At 38.5% G+C, this 20,481-nt stretch overlaps 1 protein-coding gene and 1 pseudogene across 1 annotated transcript; one reads left to right on the top strand and one right to left on the bottom strand.

Moving 5' to 3' along the window:
* On the bottom strand, positions 280 to 1,109 carry LOC102172048 (annotated as a pseudogene).
* On the top strand, positions 4,306 to 19,399 carry AMTN (amelotin). Its single transcript, XM_005681932.3, has 9 exons — positions 4,306 to 4,425; positions 4,528 to 4,595; positions 8,146 to 8,232; positions 9,209 to 9,274; positions 10,390 to 10,479; positions 14,487 to 14,522; positions 16,133 to 16,159; positions 18,336 to 18,600; positions 19,389 to 19,399. Exons 2-9 carry the CDS (start codon positions 4,542 to 4,544, stop codon positions 19,397 to 19,399), a joined length of 636 nt encoding a protein of 211 aa, XP_005681989.1. The 5' UTR covers positions 4,306 to 4,425; positions 4,528 to 4,541.

Below are 20,481 nucleotides of genomic sequence, written 5' to 3' on the forward strand. Positions count from 1 at the left end.
TGATGTCTCTCGGTTTTCAAAAGATTTAGGAATTTTCCCCTTTTTTATTACCTATTTCTTGACTCCTACCTCCATAATTATATTATTGCAAGTTATCAGCTTTCTTTTTTTTTGAAATTTTAAGATGAATTTATTAAGTTCAATGATGAAAGCCATCAGAAGAATATTCTCCTGAAATTTTTTTTTTTTTCTTAGAAAAAAGAAAGGAAAATCAACACCCTCTCAGCATAGCCACAGATGCTGTGGCAGTCAAGCCTCTCTGCAGACGGGAATAGTCCATCAGTCAGTCAAGTTCCTCTCCCGGTCAGCAGGATTGTAGTCTGGATCATCATCATTGTCCTCCAGCTCCAAGTCATCCATTTCCTGAAACAAAGACTCATCTACCTCCACATTGTTTCCAGCATCTTCCAAGAACTGGATATCAGATGTGTCGAGATTACGATCTGTTTCAAATAGTTATCTCCCACTTAATTTACTTTTTCCTGCTTGCTCTTCTTCCTTCATCCATTTCTTTTTAATTTCCAAGAGTTCTGCATCAAACTTGGCCTTCCAATTTAAGAAACTCTCAATTATAACAGGAGTACCATGGAATAATTGCTTTCCGGCTTCTTCTGCTTCTTTTTCTTTTTGTTTCTTTTCTTCTTCTCATCTAGTTTTTATTTGATCTACTATTTCATTTAATTTTTCTTGCACAGCTGTCACTAAGGTGAAGATCATTACCATACCAAGGTTTTCTTCTGCCTGTAATGCTAATAATTTTAAAATGTCTGCTACATTATTATCTTCCAGATTTAGCTGGGTGAATATTTCATAAAGGGGAGCTTCATCTGGGTATTTTTCACTGTATGTAAACTTGAGGGTTGTCTGGACAGTTTCATCATTTTCTCCAGCCTCAGATGTCACAGTGATGGTGAAGTTGGGTGGATTTTCTGATAATACTGTGAAGGAGTCAGGGTAGATGGCCTCCAGAGCCTCCAGCTCGTTGCGCTGCTCCTTGCCATAATCTGTCATCGCAGCCCTCGCTGCAGCCCATGGATCGCCCAGGTACCCAGGCAGGGTGGTGCAGCCTGGACTGGTGCGCCGGGGGAGCAGGCAGCAGCCGGGCGAGCGCAGGCGCAGAGTCCCAGGCAGAGAGGCCTGGGGCCCACAGCCAGGCGGGCCTGCTGATCAAAAGCCCGGCGCCGGCCTCCGCCTCTGCAAGTTATCAGCTTTCAAGGTTAAAATTCCTTGTCTAAGAAAGTACTTTGCTTTCTTTATTTCCCACGTTTATTTTGGTCAAAACCTATGGACTGCTCGGTTTACCTCTGTTTTTGCTGATGTCTCTCAGTTTTCAAAAGATTAGTAATTCTCCCCTTTTATATTACATATTTCTTGACTCCCACCTCCATAATTATATTATTGCAAGGTATCAGCTTTCAAAGTTAAAATTCCTTGTCTAAGAAAGTACTCCACTTTCTTTATTTCCCACATTTATTTTGGCCAAAACCTACGTACTGCTCAGTTTCCGAGCTAGGGCATGTCCCATTGTAGCTTGGGGTTGGAGACGTCCACATCAGGCATTTGATGCACTGTCAGTTCCCTGAATCACCTGATGACCAGACAGTCACACAGTGATTCAACTGAATCAGCTGACCACTGGCACCAAACTCTAGGCTGGCAACAGAACCCAAGTCTCCTCACCTAATCCCAGGAACAACAGTGGCATAAAATTCAACTCTACTTCTTCCAAAAAGAAAAAAAAATTAAGGAAGCCCCTCCCCCTACACATTCATTGAAAATAATGCTCAGGAAAGAGTGGATTCCACAGTGTCACAGCCTCCCTCCCACTCACTGAGGCTCAAATATTTAATGTCCCCCCACCTAGAAAATCCCATGGACGGAAGAGCCTGGTAGGCTGCAGTCCATGGGGTCGCTAAGAGTCAGACACAACTGAGCGACTTCACTTTCACTTTCACTTTCCTGCATTGGAGAAGGAAATGGCAACCCACTCCAGTGTTCTTGCCTGGAGAATCCCAGGGACGGGGGAGCCTGGTGGGCTGCCTTCTCTGGCGTCGCACAGAGTCGGACACGACTGAAGCGACGCAGCAGCAGCAGCAGCAGCAACAAAAGGTAAGCTCCTTAAGGCAGGGATTTTTACCACTGTTTTAGTCCCAGAAACTGAAACAATTTGAGCAGAACATAGAGTGAATACATGCTAGCTGATGAGTTAGAAGAACGAACTGACAGAATAAAAGAATGAATGAATGTGCCTATGAAAGCCTGTGAGAACACACAGTTGCTTCCCTTGTACATCCTGCAGCCCTTATGTGTCATTGCCCCTCTTAAGATCACCCCATTGACCAGGCTCTTCACTGTCCCATCAATCAAATCTATCCTTCAAACCCACTTAAAGCCCCATCTCTTCTCTGAACTCCACCTCCCTCCAGCGCCCTGCAGTATATACCTCTGCAATTTATCTGTCAACATGCAGTGACCCATACGGTGCTCTGCAAAGACATTAACATAGAAGACACTGAATAATCACAAGACATGGCTCCGGAACTTTCCATCTAGCTCAAGAGAAACATACAATCAGGAGATAAGGAAGGAGCTCTATCTGATTGAGATGAAGGAGATAGTGTCAATGGAGAGCCAAAAGAAGTAATATTAAGAGAAACAGACAAACAAAAATACTATAGGTGATTAAAATTAGGTATCTCTCCAACCCTGTCTTTCACCGCTGCCCTCACCTCATTTTGTTCCTGTGATAAGGAGCAATAACATCTTGCCTCCATCTATAAAAACTTGTTCTGCCTAGATGTTCTTCTTGCATTCATAATGAATGAATCCTTTTTACTCTTCAAAACCAGCTCAGATGTCACCTCCTCTAATAAGCCCTCTCTGCCCTCCTGGACCCAACAAAATTAACCAAGCTCCCCTCCATACCTGTGAATACTCCTAGGATTACACTTACTGCTTCTCAGGTGGTGCAGTGGTAAAGAATCCATCTGCCAATGCCCAGAGACCCAAGAAATGCCAAGTTTGATCCCTTGGTTGGGAAGATCCCTTGCAGTAAGAAATGACAACCTATTCTAGTATTCATATTTGAAAAATTCCATGGACAGAGAAACCTGGTGGGCTACAGTCCATGGGGTCACAAAGAGTCTCAGACACAAGTGAGCACACACACATACATTATTACACTTACCAAGGGTATACTGGTTAACCTTTGTGCCCTATTCTTACCTGACTGTAATGAAAGTTGACTGTGCAATGGATAGTTATAGAAAAGCTTTGGGGAACAACTCATTGTCTCAGACATTCTATAGTTTGTGAGCATGTGTGCTAAGTCGCTTCAGTCATATCCAACTCTGCGACCCGATGGTCTGAGGCCTGCCAGGCTCCTCTGTCCATGGGATTCTGCTGGCAAGAATATTGGAATCGGTCGCATACCCTCCTCCAAGGGATCTTCCCAACCCAGGGATCGAACCCACATCTCTTATGTCTCCTGCATTGGCAAGCACTTTACCAATGTGCTTTACCACTTTACCACTAGTGCCACCTGGGAAGCCCATTCTATACCCTAAAACTAGCCAACTCTAAGATGGCCTTCCAAGTGAAATCCTAGCATGACACAGATTTACCTTTGATTTGGACTGAGAATTTGCATACCTCCCTCCTTATACATAAGGCTAAAGAAAACTCCCAGTAAAGCCCAGGGCCCTGAAAGCCTATGGTGAGCACTTCATTGTTCTGTTTGTGAAAGAAACCTCAGTGGACCCCTGCATTTTGCTTAGATTACTGTAGCTTTTCCCCCATTTAAAATAAAGTGTACCATTCAACACTTCTGGAGGCAATCTGGCCATTTACCCCATTATTGAAATTTTAAACATACATATCCTTTAGTACAGTACTTGCAGCCGTTAAATAAATGAAATAAATCTATACCTACTGACAAATAGGTTGCTGATTATTTATAAAGTAAAACAAAGTAAATTGCAGAGAAATATATATAATAGTTCTCATTTTTTAACATAGGCAGCTATATTTTGATGTTTGATTTATGCGCCCATGTACGCATGATAAAACAGGTACTCTGGGAAGTCATTTGGGAAGGAGATGGAGGTGAAGAAAGATTGTAACTTTTTATTGTCTGCACTTTTAATTATACAAGGCATGTCTTCCTGAAATACCCTCTATTCAAATGGTAGACATTGGGTAATATGATGTCTGCAGCTAATAACGCAGCTAATGAAGTGTTGGGAAATGAAAGAAACCAAATGACTTCACAAACAGCTAAGTCCTGATTGGCCCCTCAGTTGCCAGCCTCCTGGAGTCAAATTTAAATTCCTTCTACCCACTCATAGCTCACCTAAGGGTAAAAATTTTCAGCATACAGACTAGAGAAATCACCTCACCTGTACATTTTGCCTAGTGAAGAGAAAGGTAACAGAACTGATCCCGTTTCCAAGAGACCACTCATTTTTTTCACGTACCACTTTGTCTCAAAAAATAGAGTGAAAGAATAACATTGCTTTGTTGTTCCAGGTAGCAATTTGAACATGAAGGCTGCGATTCTACTGTTTTGTCTTCTAGGATCAACTCTGTCATTACCGGTAAGTACAGCATGTTTATTTTATGTAACCCAGCCTTAACTGCATCTCTAACGGTAGACCTCTCTCTCCCTCTCTGCCAAAACTTTTCTGTTTGTGACCCATTCCCTTAGTTTCCTGTTTTTATTTCCTAAGCTGAAAGATGATGTTAATGAAGTATTAGTGTATATTGCAACGTACTTACATTGTATCCACTTTATCATGGTAGAATTTTGATTATTTTTGACAGAGCAATAGGGCAGAAATTAAGAGAAAAAGGGATGCTGTGGATTATGTCTGCTCAAAGTGGATAATTATTTTACTTCCAAAAAAAAGTTAAGATTTTCTTGCCAACTAATTATTTTTTCATTATTAAAGATGTAAACTACATTTTCTGAGTTTTCTAATTGGAATCACAAATTATAAAAACTCTAAAAAGTCTACCAAATTGTGCAATAACAAGAGGATATTAGAAGCAAATAATATTTTTTACTTAGAATATTTCGTCACAAAATAAGTTCACATATAACAGGTTTAACAAAAAAAGAGCCTAGTATTCAAACATGTATTCCAACTATCCTCCAATATTTTATAGACATGAGTGGTTTGTATCTCTAAGTAAATTTCCCTTCGATATGCTTCAGTGAGGACAATGAGAAAAAAAATAAAGATATTTACTATGAATTAGCAGAACAAAAATAACATTCTCAATTAGGCTTCAAGCTCACTTAACACTTGCTTATTCATCCATACAATCAACAAATATTTATTGAAAACTCTCTATATACCAAATAATATGCTAGTTGTTAAAGATAGAATGGTGAGAGAAAAAAAAGACATAATCCTTCATGGTGTTTATGAGGACTATTTTTAATGATAAATTATAAATTGTAACCATGATTAGTTCTATGAAGGAGATGAACAGGGTGATCTTCGTGGAGGGGATGAAACAAACATGAAAAACCAACCTCCTTCTTATTTCATTCCAAACACACATTCGTCATTCTTTAAAGAAGTCTCCTGTAAAAATTTAATCTTTAAACAAGGTAAATTAGGAAGTTAATTTTTTAATGTGGATTTTTGCACTTCATTGAATAAATTTGCCAAAAGGTTATTCTAAGTTGGGTATCTCTTGTGAATTTAAATTACCATATAGTTTGTGAAAACTCAAGACAAAACTTTCTAGAAGCATAGCTATTATTCAAGGTGGACCAAGGAGTAGTGTACAGATTCATGCAGACTGGGAGAGCAGCAAGAATCAGTGGTATAGGAAGTGTGAGAAGTAACATTAAAATGTCTATTAGGTATCAGAGTAGGATTTATCAAATAAAAACTCGGGACACATGAGCAAGGTTTTTTTTAATTACTTGTAAATGAATTTGTTGAATTATCATAAAGGTATATGAAATGAATAGATTTGCAAATGTGAACACTTAAAATAGCCTAGCAATTGTTTCAGTGGATCAAAAGTTTGGGAATATGGGTGTACACTGGAGCTGGGACACTTGGATGTTTGGGAGAGTGGTCAAGGTAAGCCTCAAAAAGAAGGTGAACTCAAGCAGGTGAGGGAGTGAGCCAACATCTGGGAAAAGAGCATTCCCTCTGCAGGTGGCGGTGAGGTTCTGAGCTAAGAATGGGCCTCGGGTGTCCCAGAGACAAGCAAGGAACCTAAATAGCAGTAATGGAGTGAATGAGAAGAAATGAGGTAGAGTGGGAGTTCGGAGAGGTGCTGGGGGGCCAGGGTTTGAGGACCTTTTGGGCCATTGTAGTGTCCCTGACTTTTACTCTGAGTGAAAACAGAGGTTAAGGCAGGGGTTGAAGAAAGACATGAACAGACCAGACTGCAGTTTTCAAAGGATCCCTGTGATTACCATGCTGACAATGAATCACAGGAGATGAAAACACCTTTGCAGGATTTGTACTTACATAATCTTAAGGCTTAAAGGGACCCCTAAGGGCAGATAGTGCCAATTTTCTCTCTTATGACTGAGAGAAAAGACCAAAGTGAAGTCAAGAGGCATTGTCAGCTCCAGGATATATCCGAGTGGCCCAAGAGTCAGTGCAGTGCTGGGGGAGCCACAGGACACTATCCTTGGGGACACAGTCAGGAGCAAAGGCCAACTAGAGTCAGCCTGGACAGGAAGCTTCCACCTCAATGCAGCTGGAAGGCTAAGAGAAACAAATAGAAGGACTCATTTCTTCAAGGACTAAAAGTCCTTGCAGGAATTCCTGGTACAGGCTCTACAACTCATAAAATCACCATGGGCAGGTCACAGTGCTTCTCAGTTTCACTGATAGACTAGAATAATACAACTAGGTCATATGGACTCAAAAAGACTTTTACCCCTAAAATTCAGTTATTCCTAATACACTAAGAAAATACTCTGACCAAGCAGGGGACTGAATTTCTATTACAGGAGTGACTTGTCAGGCTCAAGGTTGACAGCTTCATGAAAATGCAGCAGAAATCATGGCAATTTATCTTCAAGCATTAGGAAAAAGCAAATGTGTACAGAGCTGAGGTGTGGACTATATATTTTATATCCAGAGGAGGAAAATAAATGACTACCACCAGAAAACCACGTGCCCTACTCACCCTCTGTCCCTCCCCACAGCACCCTTCCTGGTCTGGCACTTTCCCTTTCTACAGTTGCATCTCCTGTCATGCACAAAATATTCCAGGGAGTTAAAACCTCCAAAACACACAGGGGCTAAAGGCAGACATTTTTGCATTTTGGCTAAACTTATTACCTCCTGGAAATAAATGGATACAAGACCTCAAACCATTTTTAAGTTTGAAATTATACCTCTACAATATTCATTAAATGTGCTTTTTCCTTGCTCCTACCCCTAGGTGGGGGTGAAATATTCTATAAGAGGTTTAAATTTAGTTTTAAGATTCAACATTGGCATGACTTTCCATCAGGAATGGGTAAAGCTGGAAGTTATATTGTTTCTGTCTTAAAACAGGTCATCCAGGAGAAGAGAATTTTAAAAGTCTCCTTGTTCATTCTCTTTCTAAACCTTAGTCTTCTTTCCATTTTTACAGATCACCTGACATAAGTTAGGGGGCTTCCCTGGTGGCTCACAGGTTAAAGTGTCTGCCTGCAATGCAGGAGACCTGGGTTTGATCCCTGGGTCAGGAAGATCCCCTGGAGAAGGAAATGGCAACCCACTCCAGTATTCTTGCCTGGAGAATCCCATGGACAGAGGAGTCTGGCGGGCTACAGTCCACGGGGTCGCAGAGTTGGACACGACTGAGCGACTTCACTTTCCTTTCACTTTGACATAAGTTTCTTTACTCTGAGGTCTGGTGTCTCAAGGCTGAGCTGGAGGAATGCTCCCTACTGGATAACTTCATCCTGCCAAATAGCTTAATAATTCTTTGTCTTGTTCCCAGTCAATGTGGGGGAGGGAGAGCTGGTCATGACAGCTCCAGTGTGTGTATATAAGGTCCCTTCACTTGGTATTCTGCTAGCTTTCTTTAAGTTCAGACTCAAGGCCAACTCAAACAGGCTTGTGAACACACATGAGAAATGGTAGATGCTGCTTCTTCAAATATTTATTATCACAGATGCAGCTCAACCCTGCCCTGGTGCTTCCTCCTACTAAGCTTGTTCCAGATCAGGCAACACTGCTAAATCCACAGCAGCCAAGTCAGGTAAGAGTTCTACAGTGCTGAAAATCTGGAGACCATCAAAGCGAACATGCTAAAGCTGGTGGATTTAAAGTCAAGATTCACCCAAAGTTTCCTGACTGAGCAAGAGAGAGAAAAGCCTTATTTGGAGGGGGGGAATAAAAACAAGAAACATAGTTTTTTAAGTTCATATTTCTTATTTCATTCTTATTATTTCAACACATATTCATTCCTATTCCTTTTGTCTGAGTAATAATTTGGTTCAGCAACCAAATCTAGTCAACTCTGAAAAGCAATAGTTACACCTATTGAAAAAGCTTGATCATATATGCTTTTGAAAAACTGTGACTTAAGCAAATACAGTAATTGCCAGAACCTACAGGGATTAAGAGGTAATCCATAAAAATAGTTGCAGATTTCCTAGTGCTTTTAACTTTTATTGTTGATGAACTGATGTGTTACTGTAAAATCTGTCATTGAAGCATATTTAAATACTTTTGAAAACTTAATGGTCTCCTAGCTACTCTCCCCCTTCTTCCCATCCTCCCTCTGTTCAAAAAGACCTCTCCTTACCTACATCTAGACTTTATGAAAATGGTACAGTAACACCAGAATAAAGTTTTCATTTTGATCTATGGACATTACACAATACTCAAGACACTAGCCAACCTTCTGCCTTAAGGAACTTGAAGCTTAGAGGACTTTCCTTAAAAAAGAATACAAAATTAGATATGCAAAATTTTACTAAAGTGAAAAATTCATGGTGAGATAAGAAATGAGTAAATTACACACTTTTAAGCTGATAAATACCTTAAACTTGACACATTGCTTGGGTACCTCCAAGGGCCATGGAAGGGGCAATGCTAGTGAGAGGCCCTGAAGCTTTAGCTTCATGGTAAATCCACCTGTGATAAAAGCATATGTTACTTGAGGATATAAACCACTGAATTGTAAAACCAGACAACTTTTTGTCTCACATATTAATTTCAATGCCCTGCAGGTCTTCTCTTCTTTAAGTCTAATTCCTTTGACACATATGCTCACACTGGGGTCAGACTTGCAACTGGTAAGTACCTTTTATATCATTTTAATGTTCATTGTTAAATAAAAATAACACCTCATGTTGAGTGTATATATGGGGTGGGTATCCACAGATGTACACATACACACATTTCACTATAGATAAACGGAAAGAGAGGTGACAGAGAAAAGTCAAAGAGAGCTGAATACTATTCAATACATTACAATTTTTCTTATCTTTAAGATTATCTCTAAAGGAATTAATCGAATTCTCAAGTCTTTACTTCTTTAGTTCTTACCTCCTCTCTGAGCTCCCCTTCTCATTCCTCCAACATATCTTCCTCACGGGGCTTTCCTGGTGGCTCAGACAGAATCTGCCTGGAATGCAGGAGACCTGGGTTTGATTCCTGAGGAAGATCCTCTGGAGAAGGGAATGGCTACCCACTGCAGTATTCTTGTCTGGAGAATCCCATGGACAGAGGTGCCTGGCAGGCCACAGTCCATGGGATCTCAAACAGTCAGACACAACTGAGCGACTCACACTTTCACTTTTTCACATCTTCCTTACAGCCTATATGACATACAAACACTATGACTGCTATTATCACCCCAACAACAAGAGCAAATGAGAACGGATAGGAAAATCGACATTCTTCTCATAGAATGTCTGCATAGTTTAATCTGTCTGGGGGATAAAATAATTAATAAATTTCTTCCCTGCTTAACGTGGGTTTTTCCCCCAGAGGTCAGATTTAAATGTAGTACTAGATCATATTCAAGCTACTTTATCTGGACCCTCACAATTTTCATGGGGATACCTATGAAGGAACTCATTTTCTTCATAAGAAAGTATCAGGAAGATTCCTGGAACCATTGCTGTCATAGCCAAAAGGGGAAGGCAAGTATGAGATCACCTAAGTAATCCCCAAGAGAATGGGTTAAATGCCAAAGGAAAATTGAGTGTGAAAGTTAGTCCTGGACTTCATGGTTGTACCAGCAGACTAAACAGGTCTCTAAGCTTCATTTGTATACCTAATTCCAAATGCAATGTCATCTACTATAGATTTGCAAAGCAAATCCTCCCTTTTACATCTAGTAAATACAGTTTCATATCCTGGATGTTCAAATTGAAACAAAACAATCTTCCTCATTGCCCTACAGCTAAATCCTGCTGCAGGGATGCCGTCTGGTACACAGACCCTCCCACTGGCCCTGGGGGGACTGAAGGTACAGCAGCAGCTGCAACCACAAGTAAGTTCAAAGCCCTACTCAGTTTAACACTGGTGTTTTCCCTCAGGTGAAAGCCTAAGGAGAGGAAAAAATATTTTCAAGGTTCTTGAAAGTTTTACCCAGACACTTTGCAGAGGGATGTCCTATTAAACTTATGACCATCTTTGGCAATTTGGTTCTTGCTGAAACTCCATGAAAACACACCCAGAAAACTGAGCATGCTGCCCCATTGCCTCTCAAGAGTACACTTGTAACAGGTAACAGAAAACATGAAGAGCTAGAGAAGATTGAGAAGTAAAGAATAAAGCTGGGAATTGAGAGGCATCAGGATTCTTCTCTAGCTTGCTCTGTTTCTGTGAAAGACTTCTGAGTGACCAGAATCATTCCAAAGAAAAGATAAGGGATGGACAAAGCTTATTTCCAGCAAATCTAATCTCCTTTTTGTGCTCTTTTTCCATGCCTCCTTTCAAGCTCCTGAGAATCCTCTAGTTCTTTTTCTCCTCCCATAATTATTTGCTTTTAGGAAAACAAAAACCCAAAACTTTCTCACACAAAGATATAATGACATACTTAGGACACCACCTCTTTTTAGAAATGCTTGCATTTTAACTGCAAAGCCCAAACTTTTCCTCTTGGAATTTCTCTAAATTGTTAAATGACTCTGGAGAAAAATAGAGGGATCCTTTATGACTAATTGGTTATCGTTAACTTATTCTCCCTAACACATAAGCTCAGTCCCTATCATTCCCACAAAATCTGATTTTTTGTAGAAGCTTTCTTGATTATTACATATATGCTATATGTTAATTATAGAGAATTTAGAAAAAAAGATAGTTCAGTTCAGTTCAGTCGCTCAGTTGTGTCTGACCCTTTGCGACCCCATGAATCGCAGCACCCCAGGCCTCCCTGTCCATCACCACTTCCCGGAGTTCACCCAAACTCATGTCCATCGAGTCGGTGATGCCATCCAGCCATCTCATCCTCTATCGTTCCCTTCTCCTCCTGCCCTCAATCCCTCCCAGCATCAGGGTCTTTTCCAATGAGTCAACTCTTCACATGAGGTGGCCAAAGTATTGGAGTTTCAGCTTTAGCATCAGTCCTTCCAAAGAACACCCAGGGCTGATCTCCTTTAGAATGGACTGGTTGGATCTCCTTGCAGTCCAAGGGACTCTCAAGAGCAAAGGAAAAACTAAAATTCACTCATAAGCCTATCAGTCAGAATTAAACACTGTCAGCATTCTAGAGTATGACCTTTCAGTCTTTTTGCTATGCATATAAGTATGGTTTCTAAAGAAAATATGTCCTTACTATATCTAATGTTCTATAACTTTTTCACATAATACATTTTGAAAATACTTTCCTATATTTTGAATATTCACTTATAATATTGTGAATAGCATAATATTGTTTTCAATGATTGCTTAGTATTCCACCATACTGGAAAAGTTTGTGTTTTTTCCAAAATTTTTACTTCCGTAAATAATACCACAGTGAACGACTGAAGTGACTTGGCAGCAATAGCAGCAGCAGCAGAACATCCTTTAACTAAGACTTTGACCATATTGGTGATTATTTCCTTAAGACCCGGAATAGAATTTGTGAGTCCAAAGACATTAAAAAATGTAAGACTTTTAATACACATTCCCAAAAAATGAAGCATAACTATATCCTATCTTCCTACCACTATGGACACCCAACTTACAGTAGCAAGCTTGCATTAATTAGTAATTACAATCAAAGCTGAGTTTAATTGACAAAATTATTTTAAGCTGCTCAATTTAAATTCTACATCGTATTCAACCAATACTTTTCCCTGTACCTTCTTTTGTTCAAGATAACAACACAAAAGACTATGTAACTAACTTTTACATTTCTTTTTTAATACTGATGTATATTATTTCTTACAGATATATTAGAGCCTTCACTCCAAGTGTTTTCTGTTATTTATATCTTAATAATAAGGGTGATCCTCTGAAAAAGACTAGAGAGAGTTGTTTATTGCATGACCTTGGTAGAGTCCACCTGCCAACTGCCCCCAGGTTCAGTTTCAATTGCTGCCCTGTTCTAACCTCAAAGTCAGACTTAGTACATCTTCATATTCCCCAAAGAGTAGATCCACTGGAGTCCAAGGCAGTAGTGGGCACTGTAGATGGTATTAAAGATTCGGTAGAGACGTTTGACATGCGTGGCCCCATCAACCAATAATATAAATCAGTCCTCACTCTCTGGGGCTTCTTCAGTGTCTCTAGGCTATACCACCACCAAGGGTCCTCATACATGCCTTCTCCTGTGCAGGCGCAGCTGCTCTGACCTTGTCTCTCCCTATGCAGAGTACCTTATATCCCCTGCCGGAAACCCAGGCACATGTCCACAGTTCTCATTAGCGAAGCAAGTCCAGTGCAGCTAAGAATGAACTCTAGAACCACACAACTTCTGGCCAAATCCTGGCTCTCCACTTACTACCTATGTGGTTAAGTTACTTAACCCTCTGTGACTCACTTTCTTCATCATTTAAAATAGGAATTAATTAGAACCTTACCACTAGAGCTTTTAGAAGGATTAAGGGAGTAAATCACTTAGAACAGTACCTATCACATGGTAATCATTCAATACATTTAGCTATTATTTCAAACAAATTCTCTATGAAAAACTAACAACTTCTCTCCTTACTGTTACATCGGTATTACATTAGTTAAGTATCTTTCATTATAGTTTTTACTTAGACATCTGTGGTTTCCTCTTTGTATCTTTTTGTTCTTTCTAATTTGCCTTTAAAGAAGAACTTTCCATTTTGTTTTCTCAAAAATCCTTTGTTCCTTTCCTTTGATCCATTTCTTCATTGCCACCCTGAAGACTATTTGTTTTATGGTCAGTAGCCAAGGATCTAACTGAGAGTAAGGTTTTTTCCTAAATGTGTGTATTTTTAATCTTTGAGCATTATGGGTATTACTGTACAAACTTCTTGAGAAATAATAAAGGTCTTTTTATAAGACTTTCAAATCTTTTAGGTTGGGTTGCATTAAAAGTCCCATTTTGATAACTTTTATGACACTGGATTTCTATAGAAATAAAAATAAACCTTAAAATCCTAATTCTTTCTAACAAATCCTAAAGTTAGTTCTTAGAGTGCTAGGGCACACCAACACCTCACCCAGATCTTTCCAACTACAAATTCATTCCATTCACATAGTCATCAGTAACCAGTAGAGTGTTTCTCACTTAGCGCTAAGAACTGTTAGGACCAGGGATATTGAACAATATCATCCATAATTTCCTACTTGTGCCTCTCTTAATAGCAAAATATCCAGGCAACCATTGTGAGACTATTTTAAAATATCCACTACATGATTTCATGTATCTTATGACATCCCATGGAAAAGAAACATGCATTTTATCATCATGATTACTTGGAATAATTTTAAGTTTGCAGATACCGTCCATTCTAAAGGAGTTCAGTCCTGGGTGTTCTTTGGAAAGAATGATGCTAAAGCTGAAACTACAATACTTTGGCCACCTCATGCAAAGAGTTGACTCATTGGAAAAGACTCTGATGCTGGGAGGGATTGTGGGCAGGAGGAGAAGGGGACGACAGAGGATGAGATGGCTGGATGGCATCACCGACTCGATGGACATGAGTTTGGGTGAACTCCAGGAGATGGTGATAACAGGCAGGCCAGGCGTGCTGCGATTCATGGGGTCACAAAGAATCAGACACGACTGAGTGACTGAACTGAACTGAACTGAACTGAGAACAAAATTATTTTCATCCAATTGACTAACTTCTGCCTTTTAAATGTACTGCCTTAAGCTGGTTTCTAAATCTCTCTGGGCCTAATCTTTTCACGAACTGAATCAGTTCCAGTTGCCATCCTTCTCATGAGTCAATATCTATGATTTTAGATGATACATTAAATGGAATATCTATTTAATAAATATTGTGTACTTATTTTGAAAGTCTCAATATTTGCATCATTTGCCAGAATTTAACTTTTAGTATATTTTTACTAAATTTTTCACTCTTTTTTCAGATGTTACCAGTTATTGTAGCACACTTTGGAGCCCAGGTAAGATTATTTTACAATATGATTTTATTTTAGATCATCTTAGTGTGAAATATTTAATTCTGTATCAATTCACCAGATAGTTGCCAAGCTTCCTATTTACTTTGCACTGTATGAACACTACAAATAGGATAATAACAAGAACATTTACTGGGCACTCACTATGTGCCAGGCACTGTCCTAAACACTTTTTGTTTATTATGTACTATTTCATCTAAGCTTCAAATAATCTTCTGTAGTCAATGTTTTTATTTCCAATTTGAAGACGAGTAACTAGCAACACTTACAGTTAGTTGTTCAGTTATATCACATGGTAAACATCACAGATGAAGCAACCAGTCAATCCTTTAAACCACACTGTCAAGCAAGAAAATGAATGAATTAATTAATTAGGTGATCTAAAAATTGATGATGTGGGGGATTTTTTTAATCTCAAATGTATTTATTAACTATATGTCTTTTCCCTAAAAATGATAAACTTTCCTCTCTATTTTTCCTTTATGAAAGGTAATTCTTGAGATCACTCATACAATTACCAAAAGCTAAGATCAAGTATGAGCATCAGATGGCAGGTTTTACTTCTTCTTTTTTTTTAATTGGAGGATAATTGCTTTACAATGCTATGTTGGTTTCTGCTGTACAACAGCGTGAATCAGCTATAAGTTTACATATAGCTTGAGTTTTTACTTCTAAAAGCAGAATCAAATACAAAATTCACACTAACTCTTAATTCCACATTAAGGAACACATTCCAAGGAACAGCAAAGGTTTACTTACAAATATATTCATCAAAATATTTTTATAGTAAAGACAAATATTGTGTGTGCGGTCCGTCACTCAGTTGCTTCCATCTCTTCGCAACCCCATGGATTGTAGCCCGCCAGGCTCCTCTATCCATGGAATTTTCCAGGCAAGAATACTGTAGTGGGTTGCCGTTTCTTACTCCAGGTGGTCTTCCTGACCCAGGGAAAGAACCCGCGTCTCTAGGGTCTCCTGCTTTGGCAGGCAGACTTTTTACCATTGCACATTTGGGAAGCCCCCAGAGAAGTATATTAGGTGCAACTTAAATTTAAACAGAAGGAAAATTATTATGTAAACTGTACAGCATAAAAGCAAATACTTGTGACCATTCAAAAGTACATTTATTAAAATTTGTTGGCAACATGGTTAAAGAATTGCTGTGTAGTATTAAAAGGTAAGACACAAATTGTGTAAATGATGTGACTTCTAGTATGTAAAAAAGAAATGTTTGAAAAACATCTGGAAGAAAATACATCAACTCTGCATGATGGGGTTATATTTTTTTTTCTTTATGGCTGTCTGCATTTTCCAAGTTTCCTCTAATGTGTATATATTACCTAATAATAGAAAATAGGTAATTTTTGAAATGCATAAAACCTCCCATCACTCAGATAAAAAATGTTAGCAGTCCAATACCATGTGCTGACTTGAGTTTTGTAATAAAAGTCTCAAAGCCAGTTTAAATTATTGCTGAAAATTAAAAAATATATATCTTTTTAAAACCATTTTAAGCTTTTAAATTATGATATATATATATTGCCTCAAATATATTAAAATCTGTCTAATAATATGTGTCATTATTTTCCTTTTAGGGTACTATCCTAAGCTCAGAGGAACTGGTAAACAAAAAAATTAATTCCTAGTATTTCAAGTTCTTTTCACTGCTCCCACAATGCTGTTTTCTGTCCTCATATAACTTTTGACCTCAGCCCCTAAACCTGGTACATGCTATCATACACTGAACACTTTTGTAGGCCTTCTCATGAGGTTATCTTTTCTCTAGCTAGGGATTCCATCATCCTTCTCCAGCTACTTCTCCACTGATTTGACTTAGCTTTTATTTTCCTCATATTGATCTCAGATTCAGGTCTATCCAGAGAGACATTGCATATTTTTAAATTTTATTTAAAGATGATTAAAATCTAGTGTTATAAGTTATTGAAATACATGTAGATTTAGAATCATATACATATTGATCTCTATCTCAGGAAAGATTCTTTTTTTACTTAAATGTTTAATGCTTGTAGAAAAATATATTTTTATTCTAGCATCTTATGATGATAAATGAAATCTGCTCTAGACATATGAATAACTAAAGGGCTGAACCCCAAAAGTCATAGTACTATGCCTAGGCACTTCTACGCATTTCTCCAAAGTCATTTTCAGAGAAAAATAATTTGAATTAATGGTATCTAAACTTGACACTAAAGTAAAGAGTTGAGGAAATATCTGGGAAGAGAGTGTTTAAATTTTTATATTATAAGGAAGGTAGAGATTTGCTTAATTTTTCATTAATAAAATCAAATAATGGGGCTGTTTTGCCAACACTGATACATGAACACCCATTTCTACCAGTTATGGACCTGATCTTATAAAACAAGCACCTTGGTGGATTTTTCTTTTTACATATATTGACTTTAATACTCACCAGATTACAAATTAGAGATTTTTAACACAATTTAACAGAAAAAGACACAGAGGCTAGAAAAACTCAAGCAACATATGTGCCAAGGTCAATAAAACAGTACATCTAGATTAAAAGCCGTTTTTCTATCCACTATTCCAATGGTTTTCAAGTTGTTTTAGTGAATGCACAGTAACAGTTATATTTTTCATGTTGCTAAAATATACACATTTTATGAAACAATATTTACCCTTATTATAGAGAGTACACTGGTAATTTATAGCCTACTATTTTTGCCTTGTTTTTTAATGATGCACCATCTTCTTTATTTCAAACACATGGATGCCACAACCCCCAGTTTGAAAACTTCTGTACTCTACTCCTGTCTCTCATCCAGCATAAGCCTAATTCTGGTTTCAGTACCTCATAAATCTAAGACAGTGTTTTCCAAATGTCAGTCCCGGACCATCAAACCACGACAATTTGGAGTGCTGGTTAAAAATGCATATTTCTGCCTTCCAGGTGGTATTTATGTATACTAACAATTGAGAACCATGCTCATAGAAACAGACCTGTATCTTAATTATCAGTTTTCAACCCTTTTTATTCTATGCAAATGCTATCAGAACTGGGAGGTCCCAGAAACTGGTTTCTGCCTGAACTCTCTCCAAAACCAGCTGATTTCCAGGTATTTTGTCTTAGGAAGAATTTTTCATGGTAATTTTTTCCCAGGGGAAAAACAACAAGTCTAAGTACCAACAACATTCAGTACCAGTGTGCAAATCACTGACAGTCCAATAGAAAGGAGATCCATTGAGTAACCTCAAAGAATACACCAGTGGCTGAGTTGCCAAAAGAAATGTTCTTGACTGAATATTCCAATGCCCTTGAAAAATATATATCAAAAGAAAGCATAAAAGTCATGAGATAAGAATTGGTTAATCTACTTGACTTCATTTTTCCATTAATTTTTATTCTCTTACTTTTTTAAAACTCTGAGCAAAGGAGAGACTGTGGTTTAGGTCAATAACAGAAATCTAGCCTGCTGCAATTGTATGGAGTTTCTGTCTTAGTTCTACTTCCAGATACAACTGATATGAACAAGTGATGCATTGTTCCTTTTCCTGTGACTGACTTGATTCTTGCTTTCCCTTTCTGAGAAAAATGGAGCACAGCAAGGATCCTTAGTAATGAAACCAGCATCAGGCTTGGCTCAGGCTAGGGGGCCATTTTCTCTAAGGAATGCCCAATCTTTACTGTTTTTGCTGACTCTACCCTCTTCATCTGTGAATCCTACTCAAACTTGCTGCTCTCAAAGAAGAAAATGCTAGTTGACCAGCCTTAAAATGTGTTTTTTTACTTTTTTTTTCTATTTCCTTCTCTCATTCCAGCAAGGGACCTCTCAAATCTTAACAGGTCTTATCTTCCATCCCTTGTTCCCTGGAGCCATCCTGCCCACCAGTCAGGCTAATCCAGATGCCCAGAATGGAATCCTTCCTGCAGGACAAGCAGGAGCAAATCCTGCCACCCAGGGAACCCCAGAGGACCCCTTCTCAACCCCTAGTGGCACAGATGATGACTTTGCAGCAACCACACCTGCTGGCATCCAGAGGGGCAGGCAAACCACGGAGGAAACCCCCACAGGGTCACCCAAAGGTAGGTTCTCCAAGCCAGGAAGACACCCCAGGGCCATGAGAGTCATCTGTGGAGTGAGAGAGAAGGGTTCTTTGTCTTGCCTTGACAAATACAGATCCTAATAATATCAGGGAGCCCCTTTACTCACTCGCATTTGATTCCAGCAATAAGGGATTATTTTTCCAGGGTTACTATCCCTACTGGGGCTTCCCTGATAGCTCAGTTGATAAAGAATCCACCTGCAATGCAGGAGACCCTGGTTCGATTCCTGGGTTGGGAAGATACACTGGAGAAGGTATAGATTACCGACTCCATTATTCTTGGGCTTCCTATTGAATCTACCCCAAAAGAAAACATTTAATTGCTGACATAATATACTTTCCATGTCAGGTCAGGGCTGAAAATATTTGAAACCAGATGGTGTGCTCCGTTTCCCCATCCCCCATACACCCCCTCAAACACACACAGGACACAGTTAATCAATCAAGATACTCTTTCCCACACACTCATCACGGGTGAGACTCAGGACCTTCCTAACGTAAGGTGGCAAGCTGCTCTTAGCACAATAGATGAACTCATGTGCCATTCCCCTCAGACGAAACTTAAGAAATAAGCTCTCCTAGCATTAACAAACAGATAATCATTTAATCTGTGAGGATGTCCAGACCCAAATGTTCCAAATAGCCAAAGAGAAAAAAAGAATGATTTGTTACTGATACTCTCACCCCAAGAAATTTTCATCTCAAGTAAAAATATTTAAGTGTAACATGCTTATAACTACATTTAAAAAGAGGTTTTTTTTCTTCCAGGAATTCAGTAAGCTGTCTCAATTTTTTTTCAACTGAACCACCTCAGATGTGGTGACACATGAGAATCTTTTTCATTGGTCATATTATTGAATAGATTAAGACATACTGGACAGTATCAGAAGAAATTAATTCTTAGCTTATTTAAAAATTTTTCTTGAAATTTCAGAAAATATATACTTCCTGGAGAATACTGACTTCTGAAAAAAAATACTAATGAAATGCATAAATTTGTCTTTCAAATATAATATTATGCCACCTTGGACCCAGAAGATATGTATATTAAAAATATACTTTTAAACTGACTCTTTGTCTTCTTTGTGGGAGTGAAAGAAAGTCAGACTATTTCAGAAACTGCATTACCTCAGGACACTTAGATGATATTCTTGGTATAGACTGTCTTTGGAAGCAGGAAACGCAGCAGTCACGGGAGTGGACACCAAGCCATGTAAGGACAAGTTCTAATCTTCTTAAAATCACCTTGTGACCCACTCTTTCCCATAGGAGCCACAGATTTAATTTTCAATAAGCAAGTTAATTGCAAAGCAAAGCAAACTACATGTGCATCTAAAATACGCAGTGGAAGCCAAGAATTATAAGTCATATTGTCAGTCCTCAAGTTGCTTAGAATACAGAGCTAGTGATTATGGCATTTAATGTTTAATTTGTTATGTCTGATATTGAGGAATGACACTGATAACATATCTGCTAAAGAGCTGGAGGAATCATGCTTCCTGACTTCAGATGATACTACAAAGCTACAGTAATAAAAGCAGTATGACATTGGCACAAAAACAGATACATAGATCCATAGAATGGATAGAAAGGCCAGAAATAACCCGTACACTTATGGCCAATTAATCTAAAACAAAGGAGGCAGGAATATACAATGAAGAAACATCTCTTCAACAAGCGGTACTGGAAAAACTGGACAGCTACATGTAGAAGAATGAAATTAGAACATTCTCTAACACCATATACAAATAGAAACTCAAAATGAATTAAAGACCTACGTGTAAAACCAGATACTATAAAACTTTTAGAGGAAAACATAGGCAGAACACTCTTTGACATAAATTGCAGCATATCTTTTTTT

This window comes from Capra hircus, chromosome 6, assembly GCF_001704415.2.
Source record: "Capra hircus breed San Clemente chromosome 6, ASM170441v1, whole genome shotgun sequence".
In the NCBI taxonomy this organism is placed as follows: Eukaryota; Metazoa; Chordata; class Mammalia; order Artiodactyla; family Bovidae; genus Capra; species Capra hircus.